At 32.6% G+C, this 21,458-nt stretch overlaps 1 protein-coding gene across 4 annotated transcripts in view; it reads right to left on the reverse strand.

The window, feature by feature from the left end:
* Nucleotides 1–21,458, reverse strand: part of ZCWPW2 (zinc finger CW-type and PWWP domain containing 2) — a 218,258-nt gene that overhangs the window by 124,555 nt on the left and 72,245 nt on the right. For 3 of the 4 annotated variants that reach the window (XR_013162874.1, XR_013162875.1, XM_077129946.1), the window contains 3 exons: nt 6,547–6,900; nt 420–455; nt 31–190 (listed from right to left, as the gene is read on the reverse strand). Coding sequence is in view for 1 of the 4 variants with exons in the window: in XM_077129946.1 (XP_076986061.1) it covers nt 31–190; nt 420–455; nt 6,547–6,887 (537 nt within the window). In the remaining 3 variants the exon portion in view is untranslated. The remainder of the gene's footprint in view (nt 1–30; nt 191–419; nt 456–6,546; nt 6,901–21,458) is intronic. The other variant, XR_013162876.1, reaches the window with a different exon arrangement.

Raw genomic sequence — 21,458 nt, forward strand, 5'->3', positions numbered from 1 at the left:
AAGAATAAATTTTGATGATTCTCTACCTACCTTTAATGTAATACTATAATGTCCAACAAATGTTGCATTTATCCATGATCTTGAATGGGGATCACCCAGGAATTCTACATGATACTGCTCAACGTTCCCATCCAAGTCATAGGTCACATATTTCCCTTTAAGAGGATCAGAGCAAAGTATTCCTGGCCAGCTTTCAAAAGAAAATGTTTTCAATTATTTTGATATTTTAAAAAGCAGACAGCAACACATATTCACAATCACATATTAAATTTCCTTCTTTGAATTTTAATGACATTTTCATAAAACAAACATATTCATACTTGTCTGTATCTTTTAAAAGTAGAAATCTTTTTTTTTTCTGCTTATAAAAGTAGGATTCACGGGCAGTGCTGTGGTGGCTCAGTGGCAAGAATTCTCACCTGCTGAACCGGAAACTCAGGTTCGTTTCCCGGAGCCTGCCCATGCCAAAAAAGAAAAAGCAAAAGTAGAATTCATTTAAACTTTGTAGTTAAAGAACTCCTTGAAATAGTCACAAATTTAAAATACACATACGATATAAGAAGAAAGAAAAAGAACGATCTCCAGGGTTAGTAAGAGGCATTTAGGCATTGCTGATAAGACAGACAAGAGAAAAAAAGATTGATCAGACTTACAAGGTTGAATTCACTGTAACCAACTAGCATAATTATTTACTAAAATGTTAGCACACTGCAAGGGCTTCTGAGGGAATTGGAGAGAGGTGGCTTTTCTTAAGCCAGGCATGCCAAAGGAGTTCTGGCAGCTCAGGCTGACATAACAGTGTGGAACAAAACTAGTGTGGGAGAAGCAGAAATGCAGCTCAGTTGTTCTATATCGTCCCCTTTCTCCCCATATCTGCACCATTGGCAGGTGATCAACTTGCTAAAAACCTTCAGGCCTGGAAATAAAACTCATACTTAATTAAAAATCAATCTTTAGCAACACATTCTTTCATGAAATAAACCTCTAACAAATCCTTGATATGTTTCATTTTTCACTTTGGATACTCATTTTCTACTTTATCCCTTTCTATTCTTCCATTTTCTGTTTTGTTTTCCTTTTTTATACCTATAATAGAGAGTCTGTACAATTGGCACCACTGATAAGCAAAAACAGAGACAATATTCCACACGAAGCTCAAACAGAAATTAGAGAATAAATATTGAAAACTTCGAAATAAGAAAATCCACATTGTTTGGTCTATCAAATTGTTTTAAAAGGAAATGTGAAAGAAGTCTAAAAACTTACAGATGCATAATCAACTAAAAAATGCTTGATTATAGATGCAAATTAAAGCAAATTTAGCATGACAGAAAATTAGAATTTTGAGTAATATATTACTAAACATTTTTAAAAATTACAGTGAATGATAGGAAAATTGATAAAACTGATAAAAGAAACTAAGGAAGAATGTGACAGATATTTAAAAAGTTTTCATAAAAAAATCTGGGATGGGCTAGAATTGAAAGAGAATGGAACTATCCTTTACTGACATAACTGTCTTTTACTGGGGCAAATTTAATGCTTTGGTGTCCCATGTACTTCTTTGAGGTTTTAATTATCACATTTGATACTTTAATTATCAACCTGATAAGGTAGATATTTGCTATTTCCTTTATTCAGAGAAGAAAACTGAGTCTCAGAGAGATTATGCACATGATTCAAAAGAGATCCTTCTGATGCTAAAGCTCACGTGTTTTCTACTAGGCTAGACCACAGCCATGGCTCAGAGGCCGGACTAGTACTAAAGGAAGAAAAACCATAGTGAGGCTATATTCAAGTCAAGAAAAAAAGAGGACTTCAGAAGAATTAATGAGTCTAGAAATGGAATATTCAACCTTATAAAATAAGAGTCCCTTCTTGGTGATAAAGTTATGAGGCTAAACAACTACTTGGTGAACACTGGCAAGGTATCTGGTACATAATATAAAGTTTGTATGTGTATATATGTGAAGGTATTTGCGTATGGAAGAATGCGATTTGTGTGTGTGGGTGGAGGAACTACATGGACTCTTGAAGGTCTTCTTCAGCTCTATGATAAAATGGATTTGAAAAGGTTTAAATTGTACCATCGTTAAAAGAGTAAAATTACAAAAATTGCAAAAGGATTTTCTTATCAGACATTTGACCAATAAGGTATGCTGTTGCATCAACATCAGAGGTAGAATTATAGTGTGCTTTCAGTGTAATAACACTGAATAAGGGCATAAGTGAATTTATCTCAATAATATTATATTTTTCCCTTCAGACAAAATATCCTAACTATAGCTGGTTATTTTTACTTAGCCCACATATTAAGTACACGATTTTTTAAAGAATTAGTATTAATGTCTCACAAAAATTGGGTTTATAGGTGGTTCAGTGGTAGAATGCTCACCTTTCATGTAGGAGACCTAGGTTCAATCCCCAGACCATGCACCCAAAAAAAAATGAGTTTTTAAATTAAAAAACTATTCACAACTCTGAAATGGAAATGATCATTTTGTATTTAAACAGAACAATATAAATTGTTGGACTGAAATGCCATGTTTTAGGTAATTCATGGGGTTTAATATTCTATCCATGGTAAAAATACACCATATACAGCAAATAAGTTTTAAATATTTTACTGATCCTTCTAGACTCTGACCCACTATTCAGAGAAGAAAGGAAGGAAAAGCAGCAGGTAATGTTAGGAAGCTGTGATTAAGGGATGCTTAGCAGAATTTTACAGATCAGTGTCCAAAATGTGCAATCTAATATATCCAAACATTCAAAAGTCTGTATAATGGTTACGTTCTATTTCAGTTTGTAATACTGTAGAATGGAAAAGGTAATGAGGCTTGAATCAGGAGATACAGGCTCTAGTTCTGTCTTCAACTAGCAAAGAAGCCTCAAGCAGCTAACCAGGCCTTACTGCAACTCTGGTTCCTGTGTTGTTACTAAGTTTGAAAGAATGCATGCTCCAAAAAATTGTAAAGTGTCATACACATGTAAAGTAATTAGTACAATTGAGAAGTAGAAAGAATGACACAAAAATATTTTTGCTTCATTTATATGTTTTTAGGAACTAGATAAGATATTTAGATAATTAAAAAAATTTTAAACCTAAAGGAAGCATAAAAAAGTGTGCAAAAAAGTATACAAATAGAAGAATCTGAAATTACAAAAATCCAAAATCCCTAAATTGCTTGGATTTGAGGATTTTTCTGGATCTTTTAAAAAAATATCAATAGATACTAAAGTTATAAAATATAAAAATAGTAATGCATTTACCCCAAAACCAACTCCAAAAGTTCATAGATCATAAATTAACAATACAATGTCAACTAAATGAAATGAAAATATTTCATGCTAAATATTCTTAACATAAAAAAATTGGACTCCAAAAAGCTGTCAGTTCACAAAAGTTAGCTGCTAGGAAGTGATGGCTAGACTGCAACTGTTACCAGGTGTTCTAGTTTGCTAGCTGCCAGAATGCAACACTCCAGAGATGGATTGGCTTTTAATAAAAGGGGATTTATTTCATTAGTTCTTCAGAAGAAAGGCAGCTAACTTTCAGCTGAGGTTCTTTCTTACAGGGGAAGGCATATGGTGAACTCTGCTGGCCTTCTCTCCAGGCCTCTGGGTTCCAACAACTTTCCCCGGGGCGATTTTTTTCTGCATTTCCAAAGGCCTGGGCTGAACTGCGGGTGCTGAGATGAGGTATGCTGAACCGCTTGGGCTGTGCTATGTTGAGCTCTCTCATTTAAGTACCAGCCAGTTAAATCAAACATCATTCATTACAGCAGGCACACATCTTAGCCGACTGCAGATATAATGAGCAACAGATGAGGTTCACGTACCATTGGCTCATGTCCACAGCAACAGAACTAGGTGCCTTCCCCTGGCCAAGCTGACAACTGAATCTAACTACCACACCAGGGATGGTAGGGTAGAAGGATGGAATGGGTGTCCAGGCTTCTCCCTGCACATTGAGCAGAGTCCTGTGGCTCTGAGGCCTCTCTCACATACAGAAATGGAAGATGGGGGACTTCCTAGCAGCCCTAGATCATGGAAGAGGGAGTCAAACTCTCTGGGACCCAAAATAGGCTAATGTTTAGAACTGGAAGTTATAATGGACAGTTGAGTGAAGATTCAGAACAAAAAATGAAGATGACTATTTGATTATTATTAGGGTTCATGCCAAAAATACCTCTTTACTGCTTGGTGACTCTTTGTAGGTTGTGCTTAAGAATAGAACTTGAGTAGAGTTTACTTATTAAACCAGTTTTAAAATCTACATTTCTGAAGGAGCCTACCCAAAAAGAAGGCTTCAACAAGAAGATAAATGATTAAGAATGAATGGCAGCTGCAGTAGAAACCTCCCAATTTACAGGAGAAAGAGGAACATGTGGGTCCTTAACTTGGTTAGTAGATGTTTTAAAAGCAACTGAACTATAATCTTTGCATTTGTTTAAACTCTTTGAACAACGTTGGAGGGGCACAGCCCTTCTACAAGGGATTTCTGCCAAGCAAGATTAAATTAGAAGTAGTAACTATTCCATCCAATGTAAAACAGTTTCAGTATTTTTAACACAGATCATGAAAGAAACATTTTGTAGTTATATGTGTAAGATGAACTGCTACATTTCTAATGTATATTCTACTAATTTCTTTTTAAGCCAATTATCTCTTGGACCCAGAGTATTCAATTTAAATTATTACTCTATAAAGTACAAATAAAATGGAGATGTTTCCTTAAAAAAAATTAGATTTAAAAAAATATTTTTTAAAAATTATTTAAAATGTTAACTTACAGAAAATATCGCATGCTGATTTAAAGATGAATGATGAAAAGTACTGTTGAATGTCCAAATAATGGACATTTTAGTGTTCTTCAAGTGACATAGAGGAATTGTCTGACTTCGAATGTAATGTAAAATAGTAATTTTTTCTGGGAAGACAGCCACAATGGTGGTTTAGTCTTAGAATCTCTTGAAATTTCCCCATAAATACAGATAGAACAACTATAACCAAAATCTGCCAAGCACCATTTAAAACAAAACTAAGTGACAAGCTATGCACATGAACACAGAAATAGGAGCAGGTTGGTACAAACTAATGACAGCTAAGAGACCCACATATTATTAGCATCCATGTGAGAGGAAGTAGGATGGGAAGGGGAAGGCAATTAAAGGTCTGATGGCTTTGAGAAAGGAGAACAAGATACTCCTTTCAAAATTTCAAAATTGACAAGAGATACTCACTGGAAAGTGTGGTAGGTCAAATTGAGAATAGCAGTCAAAACTGTGAGAAGGAATCACAATAAAATCTGAAGGTGTTGGAGCAGTCTGCTATTCAAATACTTAAAGCTAATCAACAAAGTCCCTTTCAAAGACAAAAACCCATACTGATGAGAAACTGCTGGGAGTATAATTCAAATTGAGGCGAACATGTCCAGTAAAAGCAAAGGAAAGGGAAGGCACACATAAAAATGAGGGAGGAAAACAGCCAGGTAATCTCAGAAAATACATGTCCATATTTTTGATACTTTGTGAAAACAACAGAGGATGGGGTTTTAGGGCTATGAATTAGAAAAAAACTTAAAAAAAAATTTCTTTTGCAACTGCTGTTTCCAGAAAGGATGAAGTAAGCACACTTTCCTCTGTTCTTCCCTCTAAATGCACCTAAACATTCTGGATTTTATATACAAAACAAATATAAAAAGACTCTAAAAGAAGGAAAAAATGATGAACAAAGAAGATCCACCAAAAGTAATATAGGAGACCCAAATAAGAAAATCAAGACAATGGAACAGAATAAATATAATACATACAATTTAAGAAAACTTAACTGAAATTAAAAAGACTTGAAACTATACACTCAAAGTGCCCACTGCATACTTCAGAAAATCAATCCAGATTGGGAAACACTGAGATATATAATAGTAAAAGTACAGAAATAAAGAGAAAAAGAAAAAATTATTTAAACATCTGTGCAAAAAATTGCAAACTACACATTCTTTTCACCTGCATGTGAAACATTCACAAAATAGGACACACTGGGTCATAAAATAAGAATCAGTGGAGCTGACTTCAATAGATTTTATTTAGAACTCAATAACCACACGATTTTTTTTAAATCCCTAAATATTTGGTAATTTAAAAATATACTTCTAAATAACCCATTTCAAAGATGAAATCACAAAGAAAATGAGGAAATATTTAAAGCTGAATGACAATAAAATACAACATATCAAAACTTTGTGGGAATGTAGCTAAAGTAATGCTTTGAGAGAAATTTAGGGCCTTAATTGCTTGTATTGGGGAGAAATATTTAAATTCAGTGAATTAAGATTCCAATTTAAGAAACCAGAAAAAAGGTATAAATTAAATACAAAGAAATAGGGGAAAGTATAATGAGGTCATAAAGTCAATAAACAGAAATCAAGCGAAAAATAGAGAAAATCAACAAATCAACAGTTGATTCCTTGAAAAAATTAATAGAATTCATAAACTTAGCAAGATCAAACCTTATTCATTTATTATACAACAACAAAAACCTTACCTTGGCCAGTTTTGTAATTTTACCAAAACCAGGCTTCCAAGAGGGAGCTGTGAGTAGACAATCTTAAATCCACTTTGATGAAGCTGAGACTCTTCAGGAAAGTCTTCTTCAGAAATAGAGCATCTATTATATCTTGTATCAGTGTTCATGAAGCAGTACCATGGTTCATGGTGATCAACTGTAGCTGCATCCCCACTTGACAACAATCTCCATTTCAAACAACTTTCATTCTCACATTGGACCCAAACTTTGTTTACATACATGTTGTTTTCCATCGAGGAATCCATTGCCGTATTACAATAGTCTACAATTATTGCACCCTCCAATTTTCCTTTTTCCATAAATGCATTTAATCTGGAAAATAAATAAGAAAATAAAAGATTACAGACTCAAGATAAAAGATTACAGATCCACACCCTCTATTCTATAAAAATTATACATGCTGAACATGTTATGTTTCTACTCACTCACCAACAAGGGAACAAAATAGCCCCATCAGTCACTCAAGGCATAAAATGGTCCAAAATTAAAAATAAAAATATGATGGAGTAGAAGAAGGGTAGAGGTTACCTATAATTCCTATTAGATGGCACACATGTGGTAAATGTCCAATATATTTTTGCCATTATAAACAGCTAAGTCTTATTGAATGCCATCCATGTACCAGATATTATTCTAAGTGCTTTATGTGCACAGTGCATATAGTCCTCCCAACAAGCTTACTATGTCTGTTTTTATAGAGAAAACTGAAGCTAAAGAGAGGTAATCTGTTCACAGTCTCAAAGATAGGACATGGTAGACTTGGGAGTTAAATGCAGACAGTTTGGCTTCAAATTTGGTGATATCACCTACTAGGCTTTACTAACTCTTGGTATATACAGCATGCTGATGATCCCTTTCCTTTTCTAATTCCCAGGAAAATCAAAAGCAGCAAAATATTTCACCATATGAAAATTTGAAATTTATTTTAAAAAATTAAAGAAAACTTTCACTTATATAGATATGCCCTTCTTGCACTATTACTTAAGTGATTTGAACAAAAATGTTTTATCAGAGTTTTATTTATTGTGAAAATGTAAAACATAAAAAATTAGAAAAAAATTGTAGGATTAAGCCACCAACATCCAACTTCAATAACAGTTATGTGTACGCTAATAAAACAATGTAACAAAAATACAATTAGCAGCTTCTTTTGCACTATGAAACCCATCTCTTAAAAAATATGTTAATAGAACCCTAATACATGTAATCACCATTTAAAGTAGTCCTTAATTCATGAGTTCATCATATATTTAGAAACTCAGTATGTGTGTATCAAACTTACCAGGACCACAGCAAATTGTTTTCAGAAGAAATGTGCCAATATATTTCAATAGCAATAAAATATTCAAAATTTTTGACCTATGAATTCCCCTCATAGGAATGTATCCAAAGGAAATAAACTTAAAAGTAACCAACCTATTCATAAACAGACCACAAATATTCATTGCGGCATTTGTTTCTCATACTGTAAAATTGGAAAAATCTAAAAACAGGAAGACCCAACCCTAGCAGAAAAAACTATAAAATTTTGTTGATATCTAGATTTTTTTTTCATTCAGTTAATTCTTTAACAGGCCTGGAAATTTTTAAGCAGCAAGACTGCAATATAGATTGCAACTGAGGAGAATGGAATTTTTCTCTTCTCTCTAGGTTAGTAGACAGTAGAACAGGAATGGCTGAGTCCAGTCTTCAGAGCCAGAACCTGGCTCTGCCACTCATTGTGTTGTACTCCCTTGGGCAAGTCATTTAGCTTTGCTGGGTATTCACTTCACATTTGCTGTACCTTCCTCAGGTGTATATGTGTTGTTACAGCTATGTTCCTTTTTGTTTTTTATTTCCAATTCTTAAATCTTGTTTTATTATGCTGGTAGGGCAGATAAAGTATAGAATACGAATCGTGAGACTAGCATCTTTTCTAGTTTTAAAGAGAATGCTTCTAATGTTTCACTACTAAATCTAATATTGTATGCTTGGTTTTTTGTCGATACCATTAAAAGGTTACAAAAGAAGTTTTCCTTCAATAGTAAGTTTACTAAGAGGATTTTTTTGTTGTTAATCATACCATGGTGTTTTTCTGAATGTTTTTCTGAATATATTCAGATGAACATAAGATTTTTCTTTTTAAATATGTTAATTGGCATAACATATTAATGATAAACAATACTTACATTGTGGATCAACTCTCCTTAGTCATGTGCTGTGAGTTTTTCTTTAAAATACATAGCTATATTCAGTTTATACTTATTTATGATTTTTCATATATATGCTTATAGATGAGATTGCCCTATTAATTTCATTTCCCCTTTAGCCTTTATCTAGTTTTGATACCAACATTATAATTATCTCATAAAATGAAATAAACAATGTCCTCTCTTCTAAAAGGTTTGGCTAAGAGAGGAATTTTCTGATATTGCCATAAATGTATGAATTTTAATATGTTTCTTTTATTTCTCAGTATGTTTCTCTTTTTTCACTCTTAATATTGTTTATGCCGTCTTTGTTTTCTCTCTTCATTTATCTTGTCAGAACTTTACTTTTTTTTAATGAATTAGTGTTTGGTTTGAGTTTCCTCATTTATTTTCTGGAATTCTAATTAATCGCTTCACTTTTCTATACTCCTTCCTTCTACTTTCTTTGTGGCTCTTTTTTTTTTCCTCATCTGAATTGATTCTTATTTAATTCATTTACAGCCTTTTCTAATACATACATTTAAAGCTATACACTTCTCTTTTGGTATTTAGTTGCAAATATTTGGCATGAGTTACTTATTTTTACTTTAGAAGATATGGGTGTTAAGGGTTATTTTTTTGTTACTGATTTTTTTAATGTAATTGGACTTTGGTCAGAGAGTGTGAGCTGTGTACTGCTGATTATTTTGGTATTTGCCTGATTTGTTTTGTGGCCCCATTTACAACTTATAAATGTTATATGTGTGTATTCTCTATTTGTTGGGTGCAAGTAACTACAGTTAGCCATTTATGCCAAACTTTATACAAAATCCACAAAAAATAATGGATCTATCAATTATTTAGGAGGCTATGTTGAAATTTTCCCTAACAATTTTGGAAATGTCCGTTTTATCCTTTTAATCATTTTTCTGCTCTTGGTTCTTTTTTTTTTTTTTTGAAGTTATGTAATTATAAGTACACATGCTCAGATTTGCTACATTTTACCAATAAATTTTTGCAATTATTATGTAATGATGCAATTGATCCCTAATAACACTGATGGCCTTAAAACCTACTTGGTCCATTATTGACATAGCAATTAAGAGAGCCATAACCTTTTTGATTAGCTGGTCCTGATATACCTTTTTCAATTCTTTTCCTTTTTTAAATTTTTATTTTAATAACATATATACAATATAAAATTTCCTATTTTAACCATTTTTAAGTATACTATTCAGTAGCATTAATTATATTCACACTGCAGTGCCACCATCACCACTATCCATTACAAAACTTTTTATCCCTCCAAATAGAAACCCTGTGTTCATAACTCCCCAGGCGCTTATAACCTGTAATCTATCTGTAAACTGTGAATTTGTTTATCCTAAGTATTTTGAATAAGTGAAATCATACAATATTTGCCCTTTTGTGCCTGGCTTATTTCACTCAACATGATTCTTCAAAGTTTATCCATATTGTAGCATGTATCAGAATTCCATTTGTTTATATTTTTATAATTTTCCATTGTTTGTATAACCACATTTTGTTCAGCCATTCCTCTTTTGATGGGCACTTGGGTAGTGTCCACCATTTGGCTATTGTGAATAACGATACTATAAATATGGTGTATATTCCTTTACTTTTTAAAACTTATTTTGAAATAACACAAACTTACAGGACAGCTGCAAAAATAATAAAATCATACACAGAGAACCCTAACATACTTTAACCCCTCAAATACCTAGATCTATCAGTTTTATACCTTGCCCATATTTGCCATATCACTCCATCATTTTATCTTTCTATTTATATCTATCATCTGTTCATCCACCCACCCATCCATCCATCCATCCATCTATCCATCCATTCATCTTCAGATCCTTTGAGAGTAGGTTGTATATATCAGGCTCCTTGAACATTTAATACTTCAATATATATATATCCTAAGAACAATGATATTTGCTTATGTAGCCACCTTAAGTGCAGTTATTGGGTTCAAGATTTAACATTGATATAAAGCATACAGTCTATATTCCAATTTCTTCATATGTCCTAATAATGTCCATTTGAGCCTTCCCTCCTACATTACTAGATCCCATCCAGGATCATGCATTGCATTTAATTGTCATTGTCTCATTAGGCACTTTTTTAAAAATTGTGGAAATATATAAATAACATAAGTGCTCCCATCTCAACGAGTCCCATGCATACTGCTCAGTGGGGTTAATTACATTCACAATGTTGCAGGACCCTCACCACTATCCATTACTTGAACTTTCCTATCACTCCAAACTGAAATCCTATACCCCTTCTGCATTAACTCTCCATTGTCCCTGCTCCCCAATATCTGTTATTCTGTAAACTACTTTCTGTCTCTGTGAGTTTACATATTCTCTGATATTTTCACTGTGGTACCATGGAGCTTAAATTTAATATCCTAAATCTGTAAGAATATTGTTTTGTCTGAAAGCAACTTAATTTCAGTAGCTTACCAAAATTATATTTCTATATCCCTTCATCTCCCCATTTTTATATAGTTCTTGTCACAAATTGTATATTTATAAACCAAGTCTAAAACCATTGAATTAGCATTCCTTTTATGATGTAGATTTTAGATCCTGTATGAATTAAAAAGAGGTATTAAAAACCAAAATACAACAGTACAGACATTTATATTTAGCCATGTTGTCACCTTAAGCAGAGATCTTTATTTCTTCACGCCACTTTAATCTATTGTCTAATGTCCTTTCCTTTCAACCTGCAGAATTCCCTTTAGTATTTCTTATAGTGTGAGTCTAGTGGTAAAAATCTCCCTTAGCTTTTATATGGGGATGTCTCAATTTCTATATCATTTATTTTTATTTAATTAAAAAAATGTACAAACATTCATTCTTTCTCCCTCCTCCCATTCCTTGATTTCTATCTCTGAAATTTCCTATTTCAAAGTCATTTCTTGTAAGTGATATCATACAATATTTGTCTTTATGTGTCTTTCTTATTTCACTAAGCATAGTTTTCAAGGTTCATCTATGTAGCAGCACATCTCATAATTCATCCTTTCTGATGGATGAATAATATCCCATTGTATATATGTGTGCCATATTTTGTTTATGCATTCATTTGTTATGGACACTTGGGTCACTATAGCCATTGTTTTTGAAATAGTTTTGCCAGATACAGAATTTTTGGCTGACAATATTTTTTGCTTTCTGTCCCTTAAATTTTCCTCCCACTGTCTTCTTGCCTCTATGGTTTCCAGTGAGAAATGATCACTTAACCTTATCCAGGGCCCTTGTACTCGACATACTGCTTTTCTCCTGTAGCTTTCAGAATTCCATGTTTCACATTCAGAATCTTTGACATTCAATAGTTTGATTATAATGTGTCATGGTGTGGATCTATTTGAGTTTATTGTTTGGAGTTCCTGGAGCATCTTTGATACATATATTTATGTCTTTCATTACATTTGGAAAGTTTTCAGCCTTTTGTTTATTCTTATGTTCTCTCTGCCCCTTACTCTATTTCTTCTCCTTGTGGGACTCCCACAATGCCTACATTGCTACTCTTGATGGTATCCCTTAGGTTCCTCAGGCTCTGTTTTCTTCATTTTTTGAATTTTTTAATTATTTTGGAAATGAAGGCTCTGTTTTCTTCATTCAGACTGAACAGTTTCAGTTGTCTTATCAAATTCACCGATTCTTCTGCCAACTCCAGACTGCTGTTGAACCATTCCAGGGAAAGTTTTATTTCTATTACAGTGGTATTTAATTCTGTTTGGTTCCTTTTCATCATTCTCTTTGTTGATATTCTCTTTATGGTCATTTTATCATTTTCCTAATGCCCTTCAGTTCTTTATCCATATACTTTGTCTTTGAACATATTTAGCACTTTTTTTTTAAAAGTCTTTGTCTAATATATCCCAGTTCTGGCCTCCTCATTAAAAATGTTTTTACTTTTAACCTTTTATGTTTTTAGTCTCTGACTTCTATAAATAACATATAGCTGAGATTTTCACTTTTATCCATTCTAAGATCTCATCTTTTAACTGCTAAGTGTGGACTATTTACCTTTTTTTGACAGTTATACATTTGGATTTTATTTGTGCCTTCTATTACTATGCTGTTTCTTTACTGCTTCTTTTCTCCTTTTCTATTATGTATTGGAATAAATGACTTTTCTTTCATTCCTCTTCTGAAAGTTTACATGGTATTCCTATTATTTTAATATTACCTTTATCACTACCCTTGATAGTTGATTTAACAAGTTCTAAATCAATCTATTTTTCTACCCATATACAAAGTAACTTAGAATGCTTCAATTCTTATTACCCTCTTGTCCTTTGTGTCTTTTCTCTTCAGCACAATAGTTCTATATTGCTTTTAAATCTAAAATTGGTTGTCATTAGTGTTTTCTACAATATCCATATAGATTTTTCCATGCATTTTCCAGTTTCTTTGTCCACCATTACTTATTCCAGTTCATTTCTCTTCTGATTCTAATTTCATTATATGATATATCCTTAGTTCTTTCAGCAGTGATGTGTGAGTGATAAACTCTCTTCAAGTTAGCCAGAAAATGTCTTTTTTTCTTTGCCTTTCTTCTTCAATGATAGCTTAACTGGATACAGAAGTCTAGGTTAGTGGTTATTCATTTCAGGATATTGAAGTCACAATTCCGACATGTTTTACTTTCTATTTTTACTGTTGAGAAGTTTTTGTGCAGATATGCTGCATTTTCCTTCCATTTGATTTTTTGTTTTGTATGCTATATAGCAGGGGTCACATTTCATTCTTCTTCTATGTGAGTATCCTGTTATTGCTGCATCATTTGTTGAATTTTTGTTTTGTTTGTTTTTTCTTTCTTTGCTTGTTTGTTTGTTTTTTGGGGAAGTATGTGGGCTGGGAATCGAACTCAGGTCTCCTGCATGGCAGGTGAGAATTCTACCACTGAACTACACTTGTACCCCCTCCATTTGATTTTAAGATATAGTCTTTAACTTTAGTGTTCTGCAGTTTACTAAAATACATTTACATTTATTCTGTTTGAGACTTGCTATGTTTCCTGAATCTGCATGTGCATATGTTTTTTATTGCTTATGAAAAATTAGCAGACTTTATCTCTTCAAATATTGTCTTTTTTATTCTCTCTATTCTTCTCTGGAACACCTCTTAGATATACATTGGCCTTTTGGTTTTATATTCTAATCTTTCCAAAGTCATTTTCACATATCCCAAAACTATTGCCTTATGCTAAATTCATGGTAACTTCCTCAGCACTTCTCCCCACATTTATGTTTAATCATTAAATTTATAATTTCAAAGACCTTTTTACATATAGAATTATAATTTTATTCTTTTATCAAATTAACATTATATTTTTCATAATATCTTATTCTTTTCACATATATACATATTAAAGATGTCCACATATCTACATATGTACACATACACATACATATATGTATAATAATTTTTAGGGACCGAGTTCTGCTGGTTGAGTCTGCTGAATCTCTCTCTGGTAGATTACTTCCTTGTAATTTCTGCACTTTTTTAATGTGAATTCATCTTTACCCAGGTTTCGCCTGTTAAATCCTTTGAGGCTTGGCATGAGGATATATCCCTGCAGGTTAGTTCTGCATTTACTTCTGTCACCTGCCCTGGGAGCATCACTATCATGGAATCAATTTTTAGGTTAATTTTTTATGTGAGCAAGTTCCTATTTCTAACAGGTAATGTAAATAAAATTCCAAATTCTCTTGAGGTTATGGATTCTCAAAGGTAAGTTTCGCTGTAATATCTTGTTCAGGTTAAAAAATAAATAAATCCATTTCTTCTCTCTTACTGAGTTTAGACTGTAAACAGATATTTCAGTTCCAAATTCTCACCTCTAGTGATCAAAACCAATTTTCTGTCATTAAATAGCCATTAAAACACATAAATCCTTAGATTACGAGGACTATCAACTGCCCACCTCTCATTTTCCTTTCTCGCATTCCCAAAGGGGAGAATCAGCATTAAATTAATTGTCAATTCTTCTAATTTTTGGTTCTCTTTCTCTCTCTTTTTTTTCTGGCCCTTGGTGATTTCCCCTTACTGTTTTAGTTGCTCTGCTATGAAAGCAGGCAAGTTTGTTATATTTTATCACTTTATATATAGCAAGGATTGGGGTAAGGGTGTTCATGTTATAGGATCTAATATATTGGCAAAACTATTATATGTAGAAATTGAATTGCCCATTATGTTTAATATTTTGCCATTTTCATCAAATGATATGTTGTGAACATTTTTCCATTACATTAAATATTCTTCTACAATATGATCTTTTCTTTTTTTTTAACATGGGCAGGCACCGGGAACACAATATGATCTTTAATAATAGCAGCACAGTTCTTAATTATGCTGTTCCCTTTAGTTAAGCATTTATATTGTTTACAATTATTATTACATATAACACTGGATGAATAAACTTCAGTCAGCCAGGCAGCCATTAAATAGTTATGAGTGTTTATATGAGTATATTATCTGCTAGGTACTCATAACATAGTTATAAAGAACATAGATCTGGTCCCTGTTTTCATCTTTGTTCACAATTTGTTGAATACATCTAAATATTTAAATGATAAATTCCTAAAAGTAACATTGCTAACAGTTTAAATAGGCTTATTTTTATACATTTTGTCACATTAAAATACTTATTTCTGTAAATATAAAAGAAAGGGGCATGAGGACGAAAGGAAAAGAATGAAAAGGTAGCTTAGTTTATTATTTTGTTCATTCTTTGGATAAGTAATCATGGTGATCTCCTTAAAATGAAATACACTGTTGGGATTAACATATGTATAGCACATAATCAGATTAGCCAATGACCTCAAGTTTATTAAAACATGGAATGATCACAAATCAAACTATAAAAATTATAGTTTTTTTCCCCAATGGTTTTCAATGTTAGCTGCTCATCAGAATCATATGTAAAGCCTTTTAAAAATGCAGATATTTTAGAATCTTTCCAGATGTATTGAATAAGGATAACTGTGAGTAGTGTCAAGAATTAGCATTTTAAAATAACCTCACAGATGATTTTGATATATACTCAGGGTAGAAAATTTCTGCCTGAGTCTCAAAAAGAGAATAGCATCAATATGCTTTGAATTTTTTTCTTTTTTATTCTTTCTTAATAGGAAAAATGTCAATTGAGTATGATAAAAATTTCTTATTCAAATTTAATTATGAAAGGTTGTTAAATGTTCAGCAAAATTTACATAGAGAATTTTAATGAGTCCCTGGAGAAAAAGTCTATCAGACTGATTAAAAAACCAATTCTACTACATTCATGACAGACCAAGACAAATCCAAAATCCATAAAAAGATCCTTTTCCAGTAATGGAAAAAAAAAAACTCATAAAAGAAGCATATCTTTCTTGGAAATCGGAATATAAAAGTTCAAAAGCTTCGTATCACAATTCAGTTTCATATATATGAAATTAAATATACACACAAACATGTTTACATAAACACTATAGTAGTTCATACTACTATAGTTGTGAACATATTAATCATTCATAGTATAATAATTTGGCAGAATACTAAGTAGTCTCAAAAAGGTGACTCAACCTCTGTACAATAAATAGAAAACTTTTATTTTTTAGACTGCTGGAATTAAAAACTTCTACAAGCACCCAATTCTACTTTTTTTTTTTTTTTTTTTAGAGACCCAATGCTACTTTGCTTATACCTAGAAGGATAAAAGGATATATCAGTGCAGACCTGATTACACCAAGGCAATTCAACTACTATGAAATGGCTAATAAAGCCAATTAAGGCTAACAGATCTTCCAGTCTCATTCCCAAACTATCTTTTCTTCTATTAAGTTTAACCTCAATGCCAATACTTGGATATGTTTCTAACTTTTTTGTGTCCCTTTATTCTGCCTTGACTTATTGAATGAACTTGATTTTCTACTTTGACTCTCTACATCCTCAGAATGTTGGGTTAGTATTGCCTAGATACAGAGGGGAAGAAGCATTTCTCTGGCTCTCTCCTCTTTGAATACCAAATTCTGCTTCCCAAAAAGTGAGAGTGCAGACAGGATCAATGCAAAGAAGAAAATTTCTCTTTGCAATATAATAAATAAGAAGTATATTACCTATCTTTTTTTAGAAAAAATAATACACTATCAGCCCTCACATGGCATTTTTATTTTTTAATGGTTTTAATTGAGTAAAGATGTTATTAGAAACTGAACTTTTCTTCTAAAAGAACAGTTACTTATCTGATTTCTCTAATTAAAGATAAAGCCGCCCTTCACTTTACCCTCTTCCTTCCCCAAAGATTTTTTATTTCCTTAGTGTGTTTTCTTCCAGATATTTCAACATTTACATATTGGTATATTTACATATAAACATATAGTATTTGCTGTTTCTCAAATTTTTTGCAACTGTTTCTGTGTTTTAGAGATTTATTCCTGTTAGTGTTTATCAAATCACCTCATTCTTCTTAACTCTCCATAGCATTCCATAGAATGAGTATAACATTGTTCATTTGACTAGTCTCAAGAGGTCTGAGATAATTTTTTCCAGTTTTTTGCTTTTACAAGCAATACTACAACAAATATTATTGCATACTTGTGATTGTGTATATGCGCATGTATGCCTCTAGGAGGGAAAATTATGAGTAGAAGAGCTGGGTCAAAAGATAGGAACTTTTAAATTTTAATAGACGATTCTGAATGGCCTTTCTGGAAAACAAAAAAAAAATTATTCCAAATTATACTTTCACCAATAGTGCATACGTGTACCGATTTCCCCACCCACTCACCAACAATGGATATTAATCTTTTTTTTTTTTAATCTGATGGACAATTCTACTGTAGTTTTGTTTTTGTTTTTGTTTTTGTTTTTGGCATGGGGAGGCACTGGGCATCAAACCGGGTCTCCAGCATGGCAGGCAAGAATTTTGCTACTGAGCCACAGTCACACCATCCACTGTAGTTTTAATTAGCATTTTATTTACAACTACTGGGGTTTTATTTACTATTTGCATTTCTTTAATGATAAATCTTGCCTCTATCTTACATTCTCTTTATATTTGGTGGTCTGCCTTACTTTGATTTGGTGAAGAATTTGATATATTCTGGATATTAATGCTTTGTTATATATATTGCAAAACTTTCATGCGTTTCTCACATCTTTTAATTTTATAGTACCTTGTGTCATACAAAAATTTAAATTATTGATGCAAATTCTGCATTTTGTATCATTGAATAAGGAATTATCTACCCCAAACTTTTAAACAAACTCTGCCATATTTGTCTAATACATTTATGGCTTCGTTTCTTATAGGAATTTAATCCATCTGGAATTTTTTTGAATGGTGATATGGAAGACTAACTTTACTTTTCATCTGAGTGGTTAACCAATCATCCCAATTTTTATTTAACTTTTCATCTATTCCTCACTGATATTAAATGGCTTTTTATTTTATCCTATTTCTTCATGTCCATGTGAATCTATTTCTGGACTCTGCACTATATTCTCTTGTTTTACGTCTTTTCCTGTGCCAATTATGATTGCCTTATGGGATGTTTTAACATTTGATAGAGTATTTCCTCCCTCAGTATTCTTACTTCTTTACAAGTAGCTTCCCAATAGAGAACAAGTCTTTGTTTATGTCCTTCAGTGCAACTATATATTCTTTGAGTTTTGAACATTTCTAATTGTTTTTGCCAACGTTTTAAGGTTTTTAGAAAAAAGTTATTATATTACCTGCAAATATTGACAATTTTGTCTCTCCCTAACATTAAAAATTCATTTTGTTTTCCTTTACTTTTACATCAGTCACAGAAAAATGTTAAAGAGTAATATTAACAATAGATATCGTTTGTCTTTTTATGACTCTGACAATATTGAAGCACAAATCTTGTCATCAAAAATGAAAGAAAGTAAAGCTATTTTTTGCCCAGGTTCTTCTGTAGAAGTAAGTCCTGGGAACCATTATTTATCATCCACAAGCTCCCACAGAAAACTGGAAACAAAGTAGTAGGTGCATGGGCCACTAGGTGAGGGGCTACTAACATAAAATTCAAATATAAAGATGGAGAGGATTCCATTTAATTCTAAGGCAGGTAATGGGAGTCTGTGTGGACACATAGGCTGATGGAAGGAAGTTGTGGTACAGTTCTAAAAACAAAATTATTAATTACAAGTTTCATTCAAGGAATTTCTATTTCTATTTATTTTTATTTAATAAATTAGAGGAAATAATTCTTACTAATATTTAATATCAAACTTACATGAAATCCTCACTCTGACCATACATAAGCTGGCCATATGACCTAAATGGGACATAAGGCCTTCTGCTGATGGGGGGAGATACTGCAACACAGAGGGTTTTACAGAGGTACCCTTCAGTTTTTCATTTACCTTTACCATATTGCAATGTATTTTAGTTAGATTTAACTTGTTAAATAGGTTTACAGACTAAATTACCTAGTTTGAACTATCCCTTCCCGAATGGAGTCACTTTAAAAGTTTTCTACAAACAGCAGATTAAGGACAACACTAAGAATGCAAATAATTGAAGTGTGAGAGAGATGAAAGGACAGAAAGTGATTACTGTCTGTCACTCAATGGCGTAGACTTTGTCCATCTTGCAACCAACAGGCTACTATAAAAGAAAAAGCATTCTCAGTTTGTGACACCACATCAGTGGAAAGCTTAGGAAAATCCATTATGATGGTCTATTAGAAAATGTTAAGGGGATTAAAAGATTACTTTTAAATGATAGATAAAGCTTTAAGATTTCCTTAGCAAGTTGGGTCTCAGTGGATAACGGTGAGAAGATAAATTAATACTAGAAAATGTCATTATTACTCAAAAAGCGATACTCAATTTCAATTGCATCTAACTTAAACCTCTTGGTAGTTTAGATTTGACATATTTTATCTGGGCTAATAGAATTTATAATACAGATTATAAACATTTATTCTTTTCAAAGCAGATTCTCATTGTTCCTATTACGTTTTCTCCAACACTTTGGTGGTCTGAAAAGGGAGGGCTCCGTGAAAAATGCACAGAACAGATGATAGTTGAGGATGAGAAGGTGCTCACCATGGAGAGGAGGGAGAAAAAAATCATATAAGCAGAAAGAACTACATGAGTAAAGATATGAAGGTATAAAGGTACAAAGCAAAAAAATAAAACAAAACAAAAAAACACTACCAAGCATGTACAAAAATATTGAGCTTTCAGTGTACTGAAACACATCTTGAGAATAGAAAAGTGGTGGTGAGTAAGACTAAAAAATCATCCAACAGCAAGACTATTAAGGGCTTTATTTACCAGGCTTGGTTAACAGACATGATTCCTGCATGAGGAAACCCAGACTAGAGAATCCACACCTGAATCTGTCAGACCACAGAGTCCACATTCTTAGTCACTATATATACTGTCCCTCAAGTTTTTCACTCTATTACTCCCACTAATTGATAGAAATAATTTTCCCTTCAATTTCTCTCTACCATTTCAATGAATATAAATATAAATATTATTAGAACTACTCTAGATAAAGTACAATTCATTTGAACTTCATACTACATCACATTGCCTCTACTCTCTTCAACAGCAAATATGTTGCAAGTGTTCTCTGCAGGCTCTGTCTCCAGTTCCTCCCCATCCACTCATTCTTAAATTCCTGACCATATGGCATTTAACAAATGTTTCTTTTAAAGGAGACCAAAGTCCTTTATTCACCTAGTTCAAATGCTTGTTTTAAACACTGATTCCTTTACTAGTTCCTCTTTCTCCCTCTACTGCCTAAACATAACCTACCAAAGGTACAGTCTTCAAACTTTTCTTTCCTAAATATAAGCCCTTCCAAAGGTACAGTCTTCAAACTTTTCTTTCTACATACTTTTCCTTGGGGATTTCACTCACATACATAGCTTTAACAGTTTCTCCTCTGAAACTAGCTGCGAAATCTTAATCTCAAACCCTGAACTCTATTTCAAGTCTCACTTTCTCACCTACCTTCTAATTGTCACTGTCACCCAGATGTTCCTTAAGCACCTTAACTGTGCACCAAATTGAATTTTCTTTATCTTTAAACCATTTTCTCTTCCTCATTACTGTCTGTTATCCAAGCTCAACTTTCACCCAGGTCAACCTTGAAACTGCTTCCTTCATTAGTTTTTATGGTTAAACAGTTGCCATTTTACAGTTTAAAAAAAAAGTTTGCATATTCCCACCTTTTCAATCCTACTGCTACAAACTAGCTCACTTCCTCATTAGTTCACTTAGACTGCTGTAAACAGCCTACTAACCAGTCAGTTTATTTCTTGTCTTTCCTCAATTAATTCTTTCAACTCAATGATATCAGGTTAATCGTCTATAAATCTTAAAAGTTGGTCTTTTAGCTAAAAAAACGCTTTCCACTGCCAACATAATTGGGAATAAAGTTGCCACAATTATATAACCCTAAAGTGTAGTGGCTACAAGCATGAGTGTATTAGTCAGGAATCTCCAGACAAACAGAAACAAACAGTATAAATGTATATGTGGAGGTGTTTGTGTGTGTGTTTGTGTGTGTGTCTGTGTCTGAGTATAAATATTAAGAGATTACAGGAATTGCCTCACCCAACTATGGGGATTGGCAAATCTGAATTCTGCAGAGAGACCACAAGTTGGAAATCTGATGAAGGTAAAGTTG

Source organism: Tamandua tetradactyla, chromosome 15, assembly GCF_023851605.1.
Source record: "Tamandua tetradactyla isolate mTamTet1 chromosome 15, mTamTet1.pri, whole genome shotgun sequence".
Lineage (NCBI taxonomy): Eukaryota > Metazoa > Chordata > Mammalia > Pilosa > Myrmecophagidae > Tamandua > Tamandua tetradactyla.